This window comes from Oncorhynchus tshawytscha, linkage group LG04, assembly GCF_018296145.1.
Source record: "Oncorhynchus tshawytscha isolate Ot180627B linkage group LG04, Otsh_v2.0, whole genome shotgun sequence".
In the NCBI taxonomy this organism is placed as follows: domain Eukaryota; kingdom Metazoa; phylum Chordata; class Actinopteri; order Salmoniformes; family Salmonidae; genus Oncorhynchus; species Oncorhynchus tshawytscha.
The window spans coordinates 64944306-64964644 of NC_056432.1; the positions used below are offsets into that span (position 1 = coordinate 64944306).

General features: G+C 43.3%; 1 protein-coding gene across 5 annotated transcripts in view; it reads left to right on the forward strand.

The window, feature by feature from the left end:
- LOC112249192 (NEDD4 E3 ubiquitin protein ligase) overlaps window positions 1–20339 on the forward strand; it is a 46689-nt gene that overhangs the window by 22579 nt on the left and 3771 nt on the right. For 3 of the 5 annotated variants that reach the window (XM_024418927.2, XM_024418928.2, XM_024418926.2), the window contains 10 exons: window positions 11074–11124; window positions 11596–11657; window positions 12046–12142; window positions 12720–12883; window positions 13041–13161; window positions 15129–15287; window positions 15778–15867; window positions 16160–16279; window positions 18184–18387; window positions 20172–20249. In XM_024418927.2, the coding sequence (XP_024274695.1) occupies window positions 11074–11124; window positions 11596–11657; window positions 12046–12142; window positions 12720–12883; window positions 13041–13161; window positions 15129–15287; window positions 15778–15867; window positions 16160–16279; window positions 18184–18387; window positions 20172–20249 (1146 nt within the window). Of the gene's footprint in view, window positions 1–5390; window positions 7345–11073; window positions 11125–11595; window positions 11658–12045; window positions 12143–12719; window positions 12884–13040; window positions 13162–15128; window positions 15288–15777; window positions 15868–16159; window positions 16280–18183; window positions 18388–20171; window positions 20250–20339 lie in introns of those variants that run through there. The other 2 variants (XM_024418924.2, XM_024418925.2) reach the window with 2 other exon arrangements.

Below are 20339 nucleotides of genomic sequence, written 5' to 3' on the forward strand. Positions count from 1 at the left end.
TGCACTTTTATGATATAGTTGAAGGAACCCTTAACTATAAGTTCCTTTTTTGAGCTCTCCTGGATTTGCCATTGAGGAACTGAAGCAAGCCCACTTGTAGTTTTTTCTGTGGAACACAGCCCTGTGTCCCAACCATCATACATTACTGTTGTATACGCGATCAAAAAACTTTCCATATATAAATCGCAATCTGGGACAGAGGGCATCATTTGAAGGCTGATTCTATTGCAAACATGGCTAGCTAAGTTATAAAATATGATCTTAGTGTTAGGCTTTCAAAAGGCACTTCAGAAGTTGAATGCATTTAAGTGCGTGTTCTGCTGCAAATTTTCTTCACAATACGACAAACACTCTCATTGTGTCCAGGACAACCCAGGGTATAACGCATGTCATCCTGTAACTGTGGATCAAACATAATGATCATAAATGTTGATAATGTAAATGACATGAGTTTTCCGATATGGACATGTGAAGTGCACATTTGGACTGTTGAGTGTGTGGTTTGCTTCTATAACATCAACGTGGTATTCATTATGATCCTCAAGGGTTCAACTTTCAGAACACATCGACGACTCCTGATTTACAGCATTATCCTCACTCAGACAACAAATGTGCAAAAGTAGACCAATTACTGGGAGGGACGGGGGCATCTTCTTGTCTCGTGCAGCCCTGTGAACTGTAAAAGCTGAGCTCTGACGTCATGTCTAGCATGTTACTGTACAGCCATTGGTTTCCAATTTTGGTGCTTGTCAATTACAAAATCTGCCATTTTCAACATGTGGAAATGGTTATTCTGGATGAATGAATCGTGAATGAGAAAGTTCCAAAGGCATAAATATAATACCACCCCCCCCAAAGTATGTATTGGGGGTATGATGTTTGGGCCTCTAATGTTCTCACTCATCATTATTCATGATTCATTCATGATTATCCATAGTCATGGTAGCATCCACATTAGTACTGAAGTGTTCGGAAACATATTCTATTCTTATTTACAATGAAAGTGACTCCAGAATGACACACTACATTGTTTACCATTCATTTCTATTGGGAACAACAATCTGAAACACAACCAAAACAAATTACAAATGCATCCAACAAGTTTGAAGAGTCACAAGTGTGATGTAGTCATTGCGTGCTAGGAATATGGGAACATATATTACACTTTTCACTAATTTAATACAGAAGTGAATTTGTCCAAATACTTGACACCTTAAAATGGGGGGACAAGATATATGAAGTGCTTTAATTTCTAAACGGTAAAATGGATATGTATGAAAATGACCTCAAATGAACGGTAACATTTTGTGCTCTCGCCTCAAATTAAACATTTGAGCTCAAATCCAAAATGCTGGAGTATAGAGCCAAATGAAAAGTTTTAGCTTCACTGTCCAAATAAGTACGTAGGGGAGTGTAAATATGGGGAGTTATCACTTGATTCATTCTGACAATGGTCAGAATAACTTTTACTCCACGAATAGGCCTAGTTTATATTCAAGTACGCCAACACTGAGTAGGCCTACCTGTTTGTATTGCTACCTTCCAGGTGTATTTGGCTTTCATTTGGTTATTTCTGGTCTCTGTAATTGTCACATCGACATATTTTGAATGACCCAGTTACCTCTATTTCATGAGGTCTACTGACCAGCATCAAGCAGTGAATGCCAGTTGTACGTATGACCTACAATACATAAAGGCTGATATGTTTGTGTGCATGTTGCTGCCTCAGTCATATTTAGTCTAGATCTAGGTTGTTAACACTGGTGTTTTGTCCAAAAGTACAGACCTATGTTTTAACTTGTGAAGATTACTATTATACCTTTTTATAGCAATTTGTCTCCATTAAATCCAGGTATTGGAAATAGAATATCCCCTTGGGTCTTATTAAGAGTGAAAGGTAGGCTATTTGGTTCTGAATACATTAAACTAACTCAAGTATGACCAAGCAGTGATTTGTTTTAGTAGTGTTATGGTTTGCCAACGGCCACATAGCTGAACTGCTGACTGAGACCCAGGATGGTCTCCCTTTTAGTTCTAAGTGTGGAAAATTGTGCATACATGGGGCCTCGTCCAAACTTTAGACACGCCATGTAGGCCTGACTCAGACTTTCAGACTTTGTAAATTATAATTCATTGATATCAATAGATTTGCGCAGATCTTAACATACTGTACATGGGGCGGCAGGGTAGCCTAGTGGTTAGAGTGTTGGACGGTTGCAAGTTCAAACCCCCGAGCTGACAAGGTGCAAATCTGTCATTCTGCCCCTGAACAGGCAGTTAACCCACTGTTCCTAGGCCGTCATTGAAAATAAGAATTTGTTCTTAACTGACTTGCCTAGTTAAATAAAGGTCAAATAAAAAATGTATACAATATATCAGTGTTGATACTAGAGGTCGACCGATTAGTCGGAATGGTCGATTAATTAGGGCCAATTTCAAGTTTTCATGGCAATCTGAAATCGGTATTTTTGGACACCGATTTGGCTGTTTAAAAAAATATTTTTTACACCTTTTATTTAATCTTGATTTAACTAGGCAAGTCAGTTAAGAACACATTATTGTTTTCAATGACAACCCACCGTTCCCAGGCTAACTGCCTCATTCAGGGGCAGAACGACAGATTCTTACCTTGTCTGCTCGGGGGGGAATTTAATCTTGCAACCTTACAGTTAACTAGTCCAACACTCTAACCACCTGCCTCTCATTGCACTCCATGAGGAGACTGCCTGTTACGCAAATGCAGTAAGCCAAGGTAAGTTGCTAGCTAGCATTAAACTTATCTTATAAAAAACAATCAATCCATCAATCATAATCACTAGTTATCTACACATGGTTGATGATATTACTAGTTTATCTAGTGTGTCCTGTGTTGCATATAATCGATGCGGTGCGTATCGTTGCTCCAATGTGTACCTAACCATAAAATCAATACACAGAAGTATATATTTTTAAACCTGCATATTTAGCTAAAAGAAATCCAGGTTAGCAGGCAATATTAACCAGGTGAAATTGTATCACTTCTCTTGGGTTCATTGCACACAGAGTCAGTGTACATGCAACAGTTTGGGCCACCTAATTTGTCAGAATTTTACGTAATTATGACAGAACATTGAAGGTTGTGCAATGTAACAGGAGTATTTAGACTTATGGATGCCACCCGTTAGGTAAAATAAGCAACGGTTCCGTATTTCACTGAAAGAATAAACGTCTTGTTTTCGAGGTGATAGTTTGCGGATTCGACCATATTAATGACCTACGGCTCGTATTTCTGTGTGTTATCATGTTATAACTAAGTCTATGATTTGATAGAGCAGTCTGACTGAGCGATGGTAGGCACCAGCAAGCTCATAAGCATTCATTCAAACAGCACTTTTGTGCGTTTGCCAGCAGCTGTTTGACTTCAAGCCTATCAACTCCTGAGATTAGGCTTGTGTAACCAATGTGAAATGGCTAGCTAGTTAGCGGGGTGCGCGCTAATAGCGTTTCAAACGTCACTCGCTCTTGGAGTTGGAGTGGTTGTTCCCCTTGCTCTGCATGGGTAACGCTGCTTCGAGGGTGGCTGTTGTCGATGTGTTCCTGGTTCGAGCCCAGGTAGGAGCGAGGAGAGGGACGGAAGCTATACTGTTACACTGGCAATACTGTAGTGCCTATAAGAACATCCAATAGTCAAAAGTTAATGATATACAAATGGTATAGAGAGAAATAGTCCTATAATTCCTATAATAACTACAACCTAAAACTTCTTACCTTGGAATATTGAAGACTCATGTTAAAAGGAACCACCAGCTTTCATATGTTCTCATGTTCTGAGCAAGGAACGTAAACGTTAGCTTTGTTACATGGCACATATTGCACTTTTACTTTCTTCTCCAACACTTTGTTTTTGCATTATTTAAACCAAATTGAACATGTTTCATTATTGATTTGAGGCTAAATTGATTTTATTGATGTGTTATATTAAGTTAAAATAAGTGTTAATTCAGTATTGTTGTAATTGTCATTATTACAATTAAATAAAAAAATTGGCCGATTTAATCGGTATCGGCCTTTTTGAGTCCTCCAATAATTGATATCGGCGTTGAAAAATCATAATCGGTCGACCTCTAGTTGATACTTTAGTGGCTCCTGATACCCCCATGCCCATCACTGGTTGTTGTGAGAATAGTCACTATGTGGTGCGACGTGGGCGCCCTGACTGCGTCAGTCTCAACTGGTGAGTCATTATCACATCCAGCCTGTGCCACTTTCATAGCATTACAGTATGGAACTGACCTGCTGCAGGCCAGGCTGACAGTAATGCCCCAGAATAGCCCCAGCCTCACACAATAGCTTTTGGTTGATATGGAGTGAAATGTCAATGACAGCATATTAAATTAAACCAGCTACTGTACATGAGGTGTCGAATGACAGGTGATGCCGCATATATCCCTTTGTGTTTCAAAGCTGCTTTATACATGAATTTAAGCTCTCTATAGTTGCCTAGTTTTGTGCTGAGCTACTGTAGGAGTGAAGTTTGTTTGTAGTAGGTATGAATGTTTAAACGTTAAAATGAAGTTGGGATCGATCATGTTAAGAAAAATCGCCAGCCGATAAGCAAAATCTTTTTTTTTCTTTTTTTCACAAAATTCAAATCACAGTGCAGTTACCACAAAACATATTACTTTCTGTAGACAGTAGGCTATAAAGGCCTGGTGAAAGTTAGGAAGAGTCGAACTTTATGAATTTTTATTGTTTTAACGGAAAGTTACATGTTTTTCATTTGTCACATCCCTAGTTTGTAGATCATTTTTTATGACATTTTCCAGCCCTTTGTTCTTTTTCAGTTCTTCGTTTTTGTACAGTGCCATCAGCTGAAGCTTTCATGTCTTTATCCGCGCTTCAAAGTGCTGCCGAGGGACTCAAGCATTCAGTTATTGAGCTTGCTGACTTTTGCAGGTTAACTACCAGTATCTTCCCTACATATTTCCCCGGCCCCGGTGGTTTACCAGTATGGATGCTATTCGTTTTTCTGCACCTTACATGTGGAACAATCTCAAACCCTGAAATTGGGGGAATTGGTGCCTCTAGGGCTTTTCAGACTGCTGTTAGGGGACCCTTCATTAATTAACTTATTTGTATTTTATGATTGCATTGTGTGTATGGTTTTGTGTGTATGATTGTGTGGATTTGTTTTTTATGATGAATGTGTATATTGTGCTTTTTTGTATAAATATGTATATTTTTATCTACAGGGCTCATCTGTCAAAATAGTGATACAAAAAAAGTGTGTGTGTATTAGGACACCCATTCCTCAGTTTCATATAGAATTATGCTGAAACTCATTCCTCTTGATTTCCTGTAATTCTATACCAGTGGGTAAAAATATGTGTGGGGGCACAGCGCAGGAGAAACATTAGAAGCATAGCTGCTGCTGAGAGCCAGTAGCGCCAGAGTCTTGAGTGAGTGGCCTGAAACAGAAATGAACAGTTCTCCAGTCTGAGATGCCGAAGAGACTCCTGTGTTCTTGTTTCTAGTGAGGCGACCAGGAGGAGTGGGGCTTTTGGAAGAGGCAGGGGGGTGTCGGACACGGTCTGTCTATATTTCAGAAGGCACAGTTGCAACAAGGCTGAGGTTTGGCTGGAATGGGAGTACTGCCCTTTAAAGCCTTGGTGCAGCTCTCTGTGACTGGGTTGAGTTCAGTTCCATAAAGAGGAAGACCACTGGGGTTACTTCAGTCTGAAGGGCTTGTGCGTTTGGGTCGTGGCTCCAAAGAAGAGTGCCTGACCTCCCCTGACTACTAGCCTTACAGAGCAGCCCTGAGAGGAATGTAGATTGTCACCAGAGCTATTTTGGCTATGTGCAGCCGCTAATGATTGTAATCACAGAGCAGAACGGGACTCGGAGAAGTCTTTCCTCCACAGCAGGTCTCTTGCCATGCCACGCTCACTACTGTCTCCCAGAGATTAGAGCGTTAGACGAATGGCACGTCGGCTCCGCTTGCACTTTGCGTCGAGAAGAAGCAATACGGATCCTCTGTCAGAGAGACTGAGCAGCCATGGTGAGGAGAGCGGTCTCTGTGTGTCAACCCGCAGCCCCGCAGAGATCCTAGCACACAGCTCTGTCCAAATGAAGGCGATTCCAGGGAAGCTAGCCTTGGCTTTGCCTCCCCTGTCCCCGGAATATGGTAATTTACAGCGCTACTCATCCGTATTTATACCCAAGGTGAACACCGTCAGCAAGAAGAGTACTCTGCAGATCTCCCTGCAGCCCCGTGGCAAGCTGAATGGAGAGCTGGAGAACAGCACTGAGGGCGGCGAGCCAGGGGTCTGCGAGGTGGGAGCAGGCAGTGGCTCAGACGGGGTATCCTGTAGCAGCAGCACGGCCAGCGACGCAGGCTACTGCAGCAGCAGCAGCATCTTTGAGCCAGAGTTCCCAGATCAGCGTAGGGCATCCCATGAGAGAACTCTGCCCCGTAGGAAAGCCAGGGTCCCCCTGAGACGCTGCTCATCCCTGGTTATATTTCCAAGGAGCCCCTGTAATACACCACCAGCCTCCCCGGTCAGCCCTGTGGCACTACCCGCCCTGCCTCTAGCCAGGGGCTCCTACCAGACTTCTCACCAGCTCCAGTTGTCCCCCAGTGAGCCCCCGCAGGAGGACGAGACGGGGACCTCAAAAGCGTCCATCGCCACGGCGATGAACGGCATGCGACTCTCTAAGAGCAGCTTTCCGTCAGCGGAGTTCAGAGACGCCAGGCCCATGGTGCATTTTAACATTCCCCTTCCAGATAGACCTAAAGACAAAATGGAGGAGTGTGAGAAGACTGACCACTCGGCTACCTTAGACAGACCGTGTCGCGACAAGGCCGACCTATCGGCAAATTTAGACCAACACTCCAGTGTGCTACTGCACTTTGCCCACCAGCGACCAATGTCTGGGAAGGCATCTAGAAACAGAACAACAGTCAATGTTGAATGTCCTAAATCTCCAACCCAGGCCCCTCAGTCGGAGGGTGAATGTGGCCCTCGCCACATTAAGCTGTTTCGCAGCACCTCTGCTTGCTTTCTCCCCTCAACTAAACTTTCAGAGAGGAGCCACATTGCCGGACTCGCAGACAATGGAAATGGACAGGAAATGCCTGAGGAAAACCATTGTCATCACGCCTTACAAAGGAGCTTTTCTCTGGAAGTCCCCTACCATAATACTGGTATTTCATGTCACGTTTCCAACCAAAACCTATCTAACTCTCCACATGTGCACATCCATGTGTCCCACGGCTCTGGGGCAAGGGTCTCTAGCCCTGTCATTGATGTAAACACTAACCACAAAAGGGATCACATGCAAAAGAGCCCTGCAAGAAAGACCACGGTGAGTTTTTTCCTTCACTGGGTGGGGTAGGTTAGGAGCTTAGCAAGGCTGAGAATAGAGAGAAATTAGGCCTATGCTTTGGCCAAATGTAGTAGAACGGGTGGTACATTTATTGGTTAAATTATAGAATTTATGTTTTCAACTGTGTAGTGTGATAGTGTATTGGCTCATTGTGGTTGGCCTGTATTTGAACCATTTCACTTCTAACCTCAATAAATAGAGATTGTGGTATTCACTAAATGGGGTATTTATGTTGTACTTGTTATGTTCGTCACCCATAAGATGGCGTATCTGAAATGCTCCATTAGATTCCATTTTAAATATGTTGTGCTGTTTAGTAAAGCAGTAAACCTACTCTCTAAGAGAGATGGCTAAGAGTTTGTGTAACTTTCAGTGATGTCCATTTGATAATGCTACCTCCTTAATTGCTCAGTGCTCAGTCTGTACCCTACATGTTGCTCTGTTTACTCAGCCTTTGGGCTCCCTGCGAGCAAGCAGGAGCAAAGTTCAGTAACTGAGAAGACAGCTACAGATAAGTCATGCGATTAACAAGCAAAATGCTAAAAGAGAAAGAAAAGAAAGCCTCCCTCTTGCGATACTTGTCTGCGGCGGCCTTGTGAGTGTTTCTGTACACACGTGCTTTGGTTAAGAGGGGTTCTCTGTTTTTATTATTCTATTAATGCTTTGAGTAATCAGTTTAAGTATTTACCCCTGACTAAATTTAGTTGTGGGAAAAGCAGGGCCCCCCCTCTCGCTATAAATAAAGCTCCTCTGAAATATTCCCCCCGACTCCAGATAGTCTGGCCCGCTGTTGCACTGGCCAGCCCTACAACGTGATACTAGAGTAGCGCTCATTTATGCCAGCCGTCCGCAGGCCTGGGGATCATGTTGTGTAGGTAGAGGGTGTTTGGAGACTGAGCCTTTTACAGTAAAAGGATGGTGTGTTCCCTTCCTCGCGGGTCCCCCTGCTAGACCGTGTTTGTAAAGCATCATGTGTCAGTCCTTCTCCCCCTCTATCACTCATGTTCCCTTGCTCCCTCTCCCTCTTTGCATTTAGCAGCTTGTCAAGTAAGACCTGCACCAGCAATTAGCCAAAGCTGCTATCTTTATAACAGCTGAACTCTTATATAATCTCATTTAGGACATGAGAGACCCTCCGCTGCATACCTCTTGCTTAAGCCCAGCAGGTCATAAGCATCTGTGCTCCTGTTTTATGACTTATTTTAATCCAGTGATAGCCTCCTAGTGAAGCTCCTCTGGAAACATAATCTGAATAACAGTTTCAAGACATGTTTATTACATTTATTCCACAGGACACTTTTGTTGACATTTTTGACTGGTATATTCTACTTTTATTAGCTCCAATCAGTACTGTTGCCAGGCAATGGCTTGTGCTATTTAAAGAGGGCTGACTGATACCATATGTTCCTGTATTTTGACACTGTTAGTCTCAAAGTAAGAGTTATCTCTGATGTAGGGAAAACTACATACTCAAAACGCTGGTGTATGTGTAGCCTGTCAGTGGAGCGTGAAGAGAAGGTAGACAAAAGCGTGCTGCCAGAATTGTTCCAGAATTAGCCACGCGGTGAGAGCTTTGGAGTCAGAGGCGAGCCCTCATGGCCTCCACTGTGGCTACATCTCCTCCCTCCTTACTTACTTTCTCTCTGTCTCTCTCTGTCTTTCCCACTCTCTTCTTCCCTCTGCCTCTCTGTGTTCCTTGCCTATTTCTTGTGAGCTGACCAGATGCCTTTTGGACATTGACAAGGCTAAGCACCATCTTGATATGAGCCCTGATACCTCACTAAGCCTGATAAGTGACCATTTCTCCTGATCAGTCGATACACCTTAACCCCTATTTGGCTGTTTAAAGGGCAAAAGAGTAGCAGCCCCAGAATCATGATCAGCAGCTCAGTGTTGTGGCCAAACACAGAGGATAAACAAGACACCAAACATGAGAATGACATGAATCTCCCTAATCATGACGATCAGTCCCCAGGCAGTGAAGTTCAACAGAGCTCAAAGGTCATGCATGTTTTTTGCATCACATCTGAGTGTTGTCCTGGATGATGCAAGAATGACCTGCTTTTCCTTCCAAGGTTGTGTAAAGATACTGTACAGTAGCAGAGCTGTTGGCAAACACTGTTTTCCAAGACCAAGCTGGTTGACTACAGTAATCAGACTATCGATAATGAATAACAGGTGACCGAATGCGTTGTTCCCTCTAATTTTTGCAGCACTGAGCAAATTTAAGGTCTGCTGAGAGCAAACTTCAATGTTGTGAAAATTCTGTGCAACTTCCTTTGTGAACACTGAGGTTGTACACCCTTTAATTGACTATTTTAATAGTGACCAGGTAGGCTACTGTGACTATTTGATAATAATCTAGCCCTACCAGAGTGGCCTACCATAATAACTATGAAGAAAATGCATCACATAACATTTTAACATGGAAATAGCGGTTCTATCATTCAGCCTACAGAAGCAGCCAATGTGTAGTGTTCAATGTAGGCCTACATTCCTTGAGACTTTTGAAAAAAAACATGCAAGCTTGGCATTAACCTGTTTATCCACTTGTCCTTCAGATGAGGTGGCTGAACATTTTGTTTGATGCAAGAAACCACTTTACAAAATAAAATATATTATTATCCCCATACCGTTATTACAGAGAATCAGACAAATTATGTTACCCTCTGCCTATTGGCTACTTAGCTTATTCAAGCCTTTTTTTTAAATACAACACTGGTCATTTAGGACAACAACAAAAAAAGCTCTTTCCCTAACTCGCTTTTCAAAGATGGCTAGAAATGTTCACATTTTGTGTTCTTGTAGGAAGCGATCACTCCCACATTTCTGAATACAAATTAGCTATAAATTGGCTAATAAATCAGTAACTAGCAAAGAATATGACCAAATGTACACACGTGGCTACATGCAGCTCTCGCTTTGATCTCAAAACAAGTGCATAATAATCGTTCATGCTGTAAAACAGTCCAGTTCAAAGTGAATGGCACAAATCCGTATATGGCAATGGTTGATTTGCATATAGGCCTACTGCAGCTCTGATTTGGTTATGGCGCACGTAAAGTGCAGGCCTGAGTCGTGCCTGCCAATGCAATAGAAATCCTACTCCGATGTGCTCTGCCAACAAAATCTCTTGCGTAGTTATTAGTTTTGCATAATAATTATTGCGTAATTCATTTTATTTTGTTATGTTGCATTGAAAGTGGCTGTTGCATTGATTCAAAATGCACGCAGAGACGTACAAATGCTATCCATGAGTTAATCTGACTCTGAGGAAGTGGATAAAGGGCTTCATTGCTAGAATCCTGACGTTTCCCTTTTAACTAGATATAATTTTTCCAGATAGGGTCCCCAGCATTTTCTGATGTCAATTTGGGGTTGTGTGCTGTGCCATTTTTTGGAACACCTTGTCTAATAGAACTATGTGTATAATGTTCCAATGAATACATTTACAACTAAATCATCCATGAGGGCTGATGGCACGTGCTGTAAAGGTGACCGTATCATGGAAAATGATTATCTATCTTGGCTAGTCGTGTGTGTGTGTGTGACTCATACCTTTTGCACTTGAGAGGTAGGTAGGTGTGTGTGTGCGTGCGAGCTGGCAAACATGCCGATACATTGTAACCACTCCCTTTTTTGTTGGACTGACTCATGAATGACTACTGTACATGACTCCCCATTACATTCTCTTATATCCTTCCGCAGACACGTGATGACTTTCTGGGGCAGGTGGACGTGCCATTACACCAGATACCGGTGAGTCAAGTGCAAGGAAATAGTTTATTTAGCACTTGCATAATGTATGTGGAAACCAATTCTCCTAAATCAACATGTTTCCAATCCCACATCTAAAGGAGTAGGCTATTATGTGCTGTTTGGTGTTCCATGTTCTCCTTTAGATATAATTTGTTGGAGATCTGTACACTTTACATAGTTATCTTCACCCATGAACTCTTCATAAGCGCACTCATGTAAACATACCCCTCATGTCAGAGTCCGTTCCACAACGTTGTCCATAGTTATGGAAATACAGTCCTCCATGTTTGTTACTTTTTCCTACCTTTTAGCTGGCATTTACAGTAGACCTACTGTACATCTGTCTATACAGGACTTGTTTACTGTTCATATATTATACAGTTACTGCATGCGTAGATGTTATACAGCAAATATCTTTATAGAGCATTTCAACTGGTTTTTAAATACTTTTATTTTTATTTATTTTTTCAGACAGAAAATCCAAACATTGAAAGGCCATACACATTCAAGGATTTTCTACTTCACCCGAGAAGGTTGGCATTATTTCATGATTATTCAAGCTGCTTATCCTTCCTGGTTTAACATGGATTTACTTTGTGACATTTTTATCACATTCAGCCTCTTGGCATTGCATAAATTAATTTGAATAATATCTTGAGTTCCATTCCAGTGAGTTTGCCTAACATTCAATAACCTTATTTCCTGAGGTGTATAAATTAAGCTCAAATAGCTACATGAGGTACATTGATTTTACCTCGGAGAAAGCTCAATTTCATGTTTGAGTCCGTCACAATGATACATTGTTCGAATGACATTTATTGTATATTTGATACACCTAAGAGGCTCACATTACTCTCATTTAGAAAGTGCACTGTTTTCCATATTTTTTTTGTAAAGTGTTTACTTTTTGTTTTGATGTAGTCACAAATCCAGGGTCAAGGGTCATCTCCGTCTGAAGATGACCTACCTACCCAAAAACAACTCAGAGGATGCTGCAGAACAGACTGAAGACATGGATGTAAGACCGCCACCCACCCAACCTACCCCTATCTCCTGCCCTCTGTCCCCCCTGACCCCCTGATATTGAATATTCCCACGCCGTCACCCCCCTCCTCCTTTGATTAGACTGTGTCTAATCTACGTGCCTTGGCTGTTGCTCAGCCGGCGTGCTTCAGTATATACATGTAACAGCATATTGGTGCTCAGAGCCAGGAGGAAAGACTAGGCTTGTTTTACCAATGTCAAGCCAAGATGGCTGATTGCCTGCCATCTCCCTCCTGATGTAGTTTTGATAAAACCAGCCTGTCATCATTCTTGAACATGCTTAATGTAAGCAGTGGCTAGGAACACCATGTCCAAAAGGCCAATCTATATTTGTCTCACCATGGGTCCATGGCCTTTGATGAATATGCTGACATCTTCCTTAGAATGATTTGAAGCCACACTTCAATAAATTACAAGTCCCTATGATTGCCACTGAATTTTCTGAGTAGTGGCCAAGACCTTGTTTGACTTGAACAAATGTATGTAGAGGATTTGGGCAATATTGACATCTGCATGTGCCGTGTTGTGTAACAGTTGTTTTTGTTGTGCAGCCTAGCTGGGAGTTTCTAGAGGGCCAGGACATGTCCGGTCCCAGGCACAACCACCTGCTGCCTGCAATGCCCCCTGGCTGGGAGGAGAGGCAGGACAACCTGGGCAGGACCTACTATGTCAACCACGAAACCAGGACGACACAGTGGCACAGGCCCATAGTACAGTAAGTCTGGGGTTCTCCTGTCATGTCCTTTATTCTGACAGCTTGAACTTAATCTAGCACTATTTCAACACAATGGTAGTATTGGAATACACTAACACCTGGTTGTTCAAGAGATGAAAAGTTGACTGTGAGTATGTATGTGTGTTTCCCTGTGTAGAGACAGCCAGGTAGAGGCAGAGCAAAGGCAGAACATCCACATGGAGGCCCAGCACGCCTTCACCGCCCGCAGGCAGATCTCCGACCAAGAGGACTCCAACGACAGACACGAGTCTCCTGAGGTAACTTTCAAGTCAATCGAAGTTCAATTAATGTATTGAAAAATTCACATTAAAGTTAAATGACACTTTAAATTCATAAATGGAATTACAGTTATTCTCCTGAATTGGATATTGAAATGGAGACGAGACTCTATTATATCCTTTTGCAGTCTCTGGTACGATTATGAAACAACTGCACGTGGTGTGCAGTCCAACTATACGACCTATCTAAGGTATATAGGCCCGGACCTAAACTCAGCAAAAAAAAGAAAAGTCCCTTTTTCAGGACCCTGTCTTTCAAAGAATTCGTAAAAATCCAAATAACTTCACAGATTTCATTGTAAAGTGTTTAAACACTTGGAATGGCCGTTAAAACACTAACAGCTTACAAATTGTCACAGTTATGAAAACTTAGGACACTAAAGAGACCTTTTGTACTGACTCTGAAAAACACCAAAAGAAAGATGCCACGGGTCCCTGCTCATCTGCGTGAACGTGCCTTAGGCATAATGCAAAGAGGCATGAGGACTGTAGATGTGGCCAGGGCAATAAATTGCAATGTCTGTACTGTGAGACGCCTAAGACAGCGCTACAGGGAGACCGGGCGGACAGTTGTTCGTCCTCGCAATGGCAGACCACGTGTAACAACACCTGCACAGGATCGTACATCCAAACATCACACCTGCGGGACAGGTACAGGATGGCAACAACATCTGCCCGAGTTACACCAGGAAAGCACAATCCCTCCATCAGTGCTCAGACTGTCCGCAATAGGCTGAGAGAGGCTGGACTGAGGGATTGTAGGCCTGTTGTAAGGCAGGTCCTCACCAGACATCACCGGCAACAACGTTGCCTGTGGGCACAAACCCATCGTTGCTGGACCAGACAGGACTGTCAAAGGTGCTTTACACTGACGAGTCGCGGTTTTGTCTCACCAGGGGTGATGATCGGATTTGTGTTAATCGTCGAAGGAATGAGCGTTACACTGAGGCCTGTACTCTGGAGTGGGATCGATTTGGAGATGGAGGGTCCGTCATGGTCTGGGGTAGTGTATCACAGCATCATCGGACTGAGCTTGTTGTCATTGCAGGCAATCTCAACACTGTGCGTTACAGGGAAGACATCCTCCCTCATGTGGTACCCTTCCTGCAGTCTCATCCTGACATGACCCTCCAGCATGACAATGCCACCAGCCATACTGCTCATTCTGTGCATGATCTCGTGCAAGACAGGAATGTCAGTGTTCTGCCATGGCCAGCGAAGAGCCTGGATCTCAATCCCATTGAGCATGTCTGGGACCTGTTGGATCGGAGGGTGAGGGCTAGGACCATTCCCCCCAGATATGTCCGGGAACTTGCATGTGTCTTGGTGGAAGAGTGGGGTAACATTTCACATGCCGAACTGGCAAATCTGGTGCAGTCCATGAGGGGGAGATGCACTGCAGTTCTTATTGCAAGCTGGTGGCCACACCAGATACTGACTGTTACTTTAGATTTTGACCCCACCTTTGTTCAGGGACACATTATTCAATTTCTGTTAGTCACATGTCTGTGGAACATGTTCAGTTTGTCTCAATTGTTGAATCTTGTTAGGTTCATACAAATATTTACACGTTTGCTGAAAATAAACGCAGTTGACAGTGAGGATGTTTCTTTTTTTGCTGAGTTTATAAGGACTAATCTTACGGACATGTTTTCTGGTCCTAGCCCCTCTCTTTAGAGGCTGCAAATGACTAAATGTCAGGATGGCCCTTAACAAGATCAAGTTCAGGATCAGGGTATTCCTCAAAGTCCCCCAAAAAAGTTGCACTACTGAAGTCATATCACATGTCAGTTTTGTGTAATAACGTCACTCCGTGCCAGAACAAGCAGGCCAGAACTGTTTTCTTAGCTTATAGCCAGATAAGAAGACAGTGACGTAACACTATTAAGACATCCTTCAGAACAGATGGTAAACTCTTCATCTGTCTTGTTTCCTGTCTGCTCCAGAGCTGGGAAATCATGACAGAGGATGAGTCCACCTTGTACAACAGCCAGCGCTCCCCCCCTCCACCCCACTCCCCCCTGGAGTTTCACTCCTTCTGTGATGAGCTCAGTCGCCTCCAGGCCTCGGGTGCCACATCCGGCAACCGACGTACCTCCCTCCAGGTGAATAATTTACTGGCCAGCGCTGACCGGGCTCTCGTTATTAATCGACCGACACCCAAAGCCTCCTGGGGATACGCGTACTCCACAGTTCCAAGAAGGGACTGAAACACACGTTATAGCTTGTGTTATAACAACACAGCTATAATCAGTCCCTCCAGGATTTCGCTGGGATTTTTTGTGATATGCAAAAATGATTGATTTTGCGACGTCAATTCTAACATTTTACATGGCAATATGCAAAGTTTTTATCTGTGTGGCTTGATTGAACCATATTATGCAATATATGTGCACTGCTGATTGGTTGGAGTTGCAAGTCCTTGCATAATATTGTTGTTTAAAAAAACATTTAAAATGCAATTGCGTAATCTTGGAGGGACTGTAATATTTTAGTGTAAGACGGGTATTAGTGCCTGTCTAGAGCTGGAGAATATGTGCCTATTAACACGTGTATGGGTAATGACTGTGGTTTCTGTCGTCTTGCTCTCTTCAGCTGCAGGGCCCTTCCAGTCATTCAAGTCACTCCAGTCGCAGAGGCAGTGCCCAGACTCTGACCGTAGAGGAACACCCTGTTCATCCTGTGGTGTGTTGCATTCCCTGAATCCCCTCCGCCCTCACACACACACACACACACACACACACACACCGAAGCACAACACTCCTGTATTACAGCAGTATTTGTGGGATAGGATCATCTGAGCTCAGGTTTAGCATGTAAGTGTGGCTTCCATAGTTTTCCGAGATGATGCAAGGACAGTGAGAATGCAGTCATCAGGTTTGAGCATGTAGCTCAGTGATTCAGAGGAAGTTATTGTTCTATTCACTTGAGGTATTGTTGTATGGATTGTTTGATGCCTCTCTATGTTGTTCAATAGTTGTTAGCAACCTCAGCGGGGCTGCCTCCAGGCTGGGAGGAGAAGCAGGACAGTAAGAGCAGACCCTACTACGTTAATCACAACAGCAGGATAACCACTTGGACACGGCCACTCATCCAGGTAGGCTGCATTCCTCCTTCTTTTGCTCTCACTCTCTCTCAAACCACAGTGCACTGAAGAAGTATTCAAAGTCATGTGAAAAGCCAATCAGGACCTACTTAACTTGTGTAGTTCCAGTGCCTTCGGAAAGTATTTAGACCCCTTGACTTTTTCCACATGTTGGTAGGTTACAGCCTTATTCTAAAAATGATTAAATTGTTTTTTCCCCTCATCATTCACAATATCCCATAATGACAAAGCAAAAACAGGTTTTTAGACATTTTTGCTAATTTTATTTAAAAAATACATTTACATAAGTATTCAGACCCTTACTCAGTACTTTGTTGAAGCACCTTTGGCAGCGATTACAGCATCGAGTACTCTTGGGTATGACGCTACAAGCTTGGCACACCTGTATTTGGGGAATTTCTCCCATTATTCTCTGCAGATGCTCTGAAGCTCTGTGGGGTTGGATGGAGAGCGTTGCTGCACAGCTATTTTCAGGTCTCCAAATATGTTTGATTGGGTTGAAGTTCCTGTTCCACTCAAGGACATTCAGAGAACTTGTCCCGAAGCCCTGCGTTGTCTTGCCTGTGTGCTTAGGGTCGTTGTCATGTTGGAAGGTGAACCTTCACCCCAGTCTGAGGTCCTGAGCGCTCTGGAGCAGGTTTTCATCAAGGCTCTCTCTGTGCTTTTCTCCGTTTATCTTTGCCTCGATCTTGACTAGTTTCCCAGTCCTTGCCGCTGAAACACATCCCCACAGCATGACTGCCACCACGCTTCACCGTAGGGATGGTGCCAGGTTTCCTCCAGATGTGATGCTTGGCGTTCAGGCCAAACAATTCAATCTTGGTTTCATCAAACCAGAGAATCATGTTTTTCATGGTCAGAGCCCTTTAGGTGCCTTCTGGCAAACTCCAAGCGGGCTGTCATGTGCCTTTTACTGAGGAGTGGCTTCCGTCTGGCCACTCTACCATAAAGGCCTGATTGGTGGAGTGCTGCAGAGATGGTTGTCCTTCTGGAAGTTTCTCCCATCTCCACAGAGGGACTAGAGCTCTGTCAGAGTGACTATCAAGGCCCTTCTCCCCCGATTGCTCAATTTGGCAGGGCAGCCAGCTCTAGGAAGAGTCTTGGTTGTTACAAACATCTTCCATTTAAGAATGATGGAGACCCAGTCGAGTCACGCGAGCGGTGTCGTTAGACCCTATTCTGCAGATTACATACTGCGCATCAGTAGCTGCAGGACTAACCTCCCAACAGACTTTACAATGGGCTTTTACACCCGGCCGACATCAAGAGCCTGCGAAGTACTTATAGGAGACTTAAACCCTTTACCCGTCTGTATTACTAGCGTCACCACCAGCCGGGCGTCGGCCACTGTGTTCTTGTGGACCTTCAAATCTGCAGAAATGTTTTGGTGCCCTTACCCAGATCTGTGCCTCAATACAATCCTGTCTTGGAGCTCTACAGGCAATTCCTTCGACCTCATGGCTTGGTTTTTGCTTTGACATGCACTGTCAACTGTGGGACCTTTTTATATAGACAGGTGTGTGCCTTTTCAAATCATGTCCAATCAATTGAATTTACCACATGTGGACTCCAATACAGTTGTAGAAACATCTCCAGGATGATCAATGGAAATGTGATGCACCTGAGTTCAATTTCGAGTCTCATAGCAAAGGGTCTGAATACTTATGTAAATAAGGTATTTTGGTTTTAACTTTGTAGTTATGGGGCTATTGCTGAGGATAATTTTGAATTGAATCAATTATCAATTTTAGACTACGGCTGTAACGTAACGTGGAAAAAGTTGTGGTCTGAATACTTTCTGAAAACACTGTAGATAATGTTGATATAGGATCCAGTCCACCCTCCTATTGAGTATACCAATAGTGTTAATCTTCATCTCTCCTTCCATGTTCCAGATAACCTCAGAGGCAGCAGCCCAGGCTCTTCTGTCCCAGAACGCCACTGTGTACCAGCCCCCCATGCTCCCTCCTGAGGGCTCCCCCCAGCACTCCCCCGGCTCACAGAGGGAGTGTGGTTTCATGCCGGCGGGCTGGGAGGTCCGCAATGCCCCAAACGGAAAACCCTTCTTCATCGACCACAACACTAAGACCACTTCCTGGGTGAGAGAGCAAGCACCTGCATACCGCCATTCTTCAAAGGACATGCAGTACCAGTCAAAAGTTTGGATACACTTACTCTTTCAAGGGTTTTTCTTTATTTGTACTATTTTCTACATTGTAGAGTAATAATGAAGACATCAAAACTATGAAATAACACACATGGAATCATGTAGTAACCAAAAAAGTGTAAAACAATTCAAAATATATTTTATATTTGAGATTCTTCAAAGTAGCTACCCTTTGCCATGATGACAGCTTTGCACACTCTTGGCATTCTCTCAACCAGCTTCATGAGGAATTCTTTTCCAACAGTCTTGAAGGAGTTCCCACATATGCTGAGCACTTGTTGGATACATTTCCTTCACTCTGCGGTCCAACTCATCCCAAACCATCTCAATTGGGTTGAGGTCAGGTGATTGTGGAGGCCAGGTCATCTGATGCAACACTCCATCACTCTCGTTCTTGGTCAAATAGCCCATACACAGCCTGGAGGTGTGCTTTGGGTCATTGTCCTGTTGAAAAACAAATGTTGATCCCACTAAGTGCAAACCAGATGGGATGGCGTATCGCTGTAGAATGCTATGGTAACATGCTGGTTAAGTTTGCCTTGAATTCTCAATATATCAGTGACAGTGACACCAGCAAAGCACCCCCACACCATCACTCCACCTCCATGCTTCACGGTGGGAACCACACATGCAGAGATCATCTGTTCATCTATTCTGCGTCTCACAAAGACACGGAGGTTGGAACCAAAAATCGCACATTTGGACTCATCAGACCAAATGACAGATTTCCATTGCTCGTGTTTCTTGGCCCAAGTAAGTCTCTTCTTGCTATTGGTGTCCTTGAGTAGTGGTTTCTTTGCAGCAATTCGAGCATGAAGGCCTGATTCACGCAGTCTCCTCTGAACAGTTGATGTTGAGATGTGTCTGTTACTTGAACTCTGAAGCATTTATTTGTGCTGCAATTTCTGAGGCTGGTAACTCTAATGACCTTATCCTCTACAGCAGAGGTAACTCTGGGTCTTCCTTTCCTTTGGCGGTCCTCATAAGAGCCATTCTCATCATAGCGCTTGATGTTTTTTTCTGACTGCACTTGAAGAAACTTTCAAAGTTCTTTTAAAGTTGTTTACCTTCGTGTCTTAAAGTAATGAGGGAGTGTTGTTTCTCTTTGCTTATTTGAGCTGTTCTTGCCATATTATGGACTTGGTCTTTTGCCAAGTAAGGCTATCTTCTGTAACCATCCCAACCTTGTCTCAACACAACTGATTGGCTCAAACGCATTAAGAAGTTAAGAAATTCCACAAATTAACTTTTAACAAGGCACATCTGTTAATTGAAATGCATTCCAGGTGACTACCTCATGAATCAGGTTTGAGAGAATGCCAAGAGTGTGCAAAGCTGTCATCAAGGCAAAGGGTGGCTGCTTTGAAGAATCTCAAATATTCAATATATTTTGATTTGTTTACACTTTTTTGGTTACTACATGATTCCATATGTGTTATTTCATAGCTTTGATGTCTTCACTATTACTCTACAATGTAGAAAATAGTACAAATAAAGAAAAAACCTTGAATGAGTAAGTGTGTCCAAACTTTTGACTGGTACCCTATATGTAGTTTTTCTTGATCAGGTCACATGATCAAGAAATACACCCAGGCCCTACCTATAGGGTCTAGTCACGCATCATCATGGCCAGAATGTCCACTGGACAATACTGCCATTCTTCTCACTGCTCCTTCCTGTTTGTGACTTATTTCCTGTTTATCTGGCTGTGAACAGGAAGACCCCAGATTGAAGATTCCTGTGCACATGAGGAGGAGACCTTCGCTAGACCCAACTGACCTCGGGCCAATGCCGGTAAGCTTTACAATGATATCATACTCAATAATAGCATTCTAAGAAGGCAATTAGCAGCCCAATGTGATGAGCCTCTTAAAGTTGAAAATT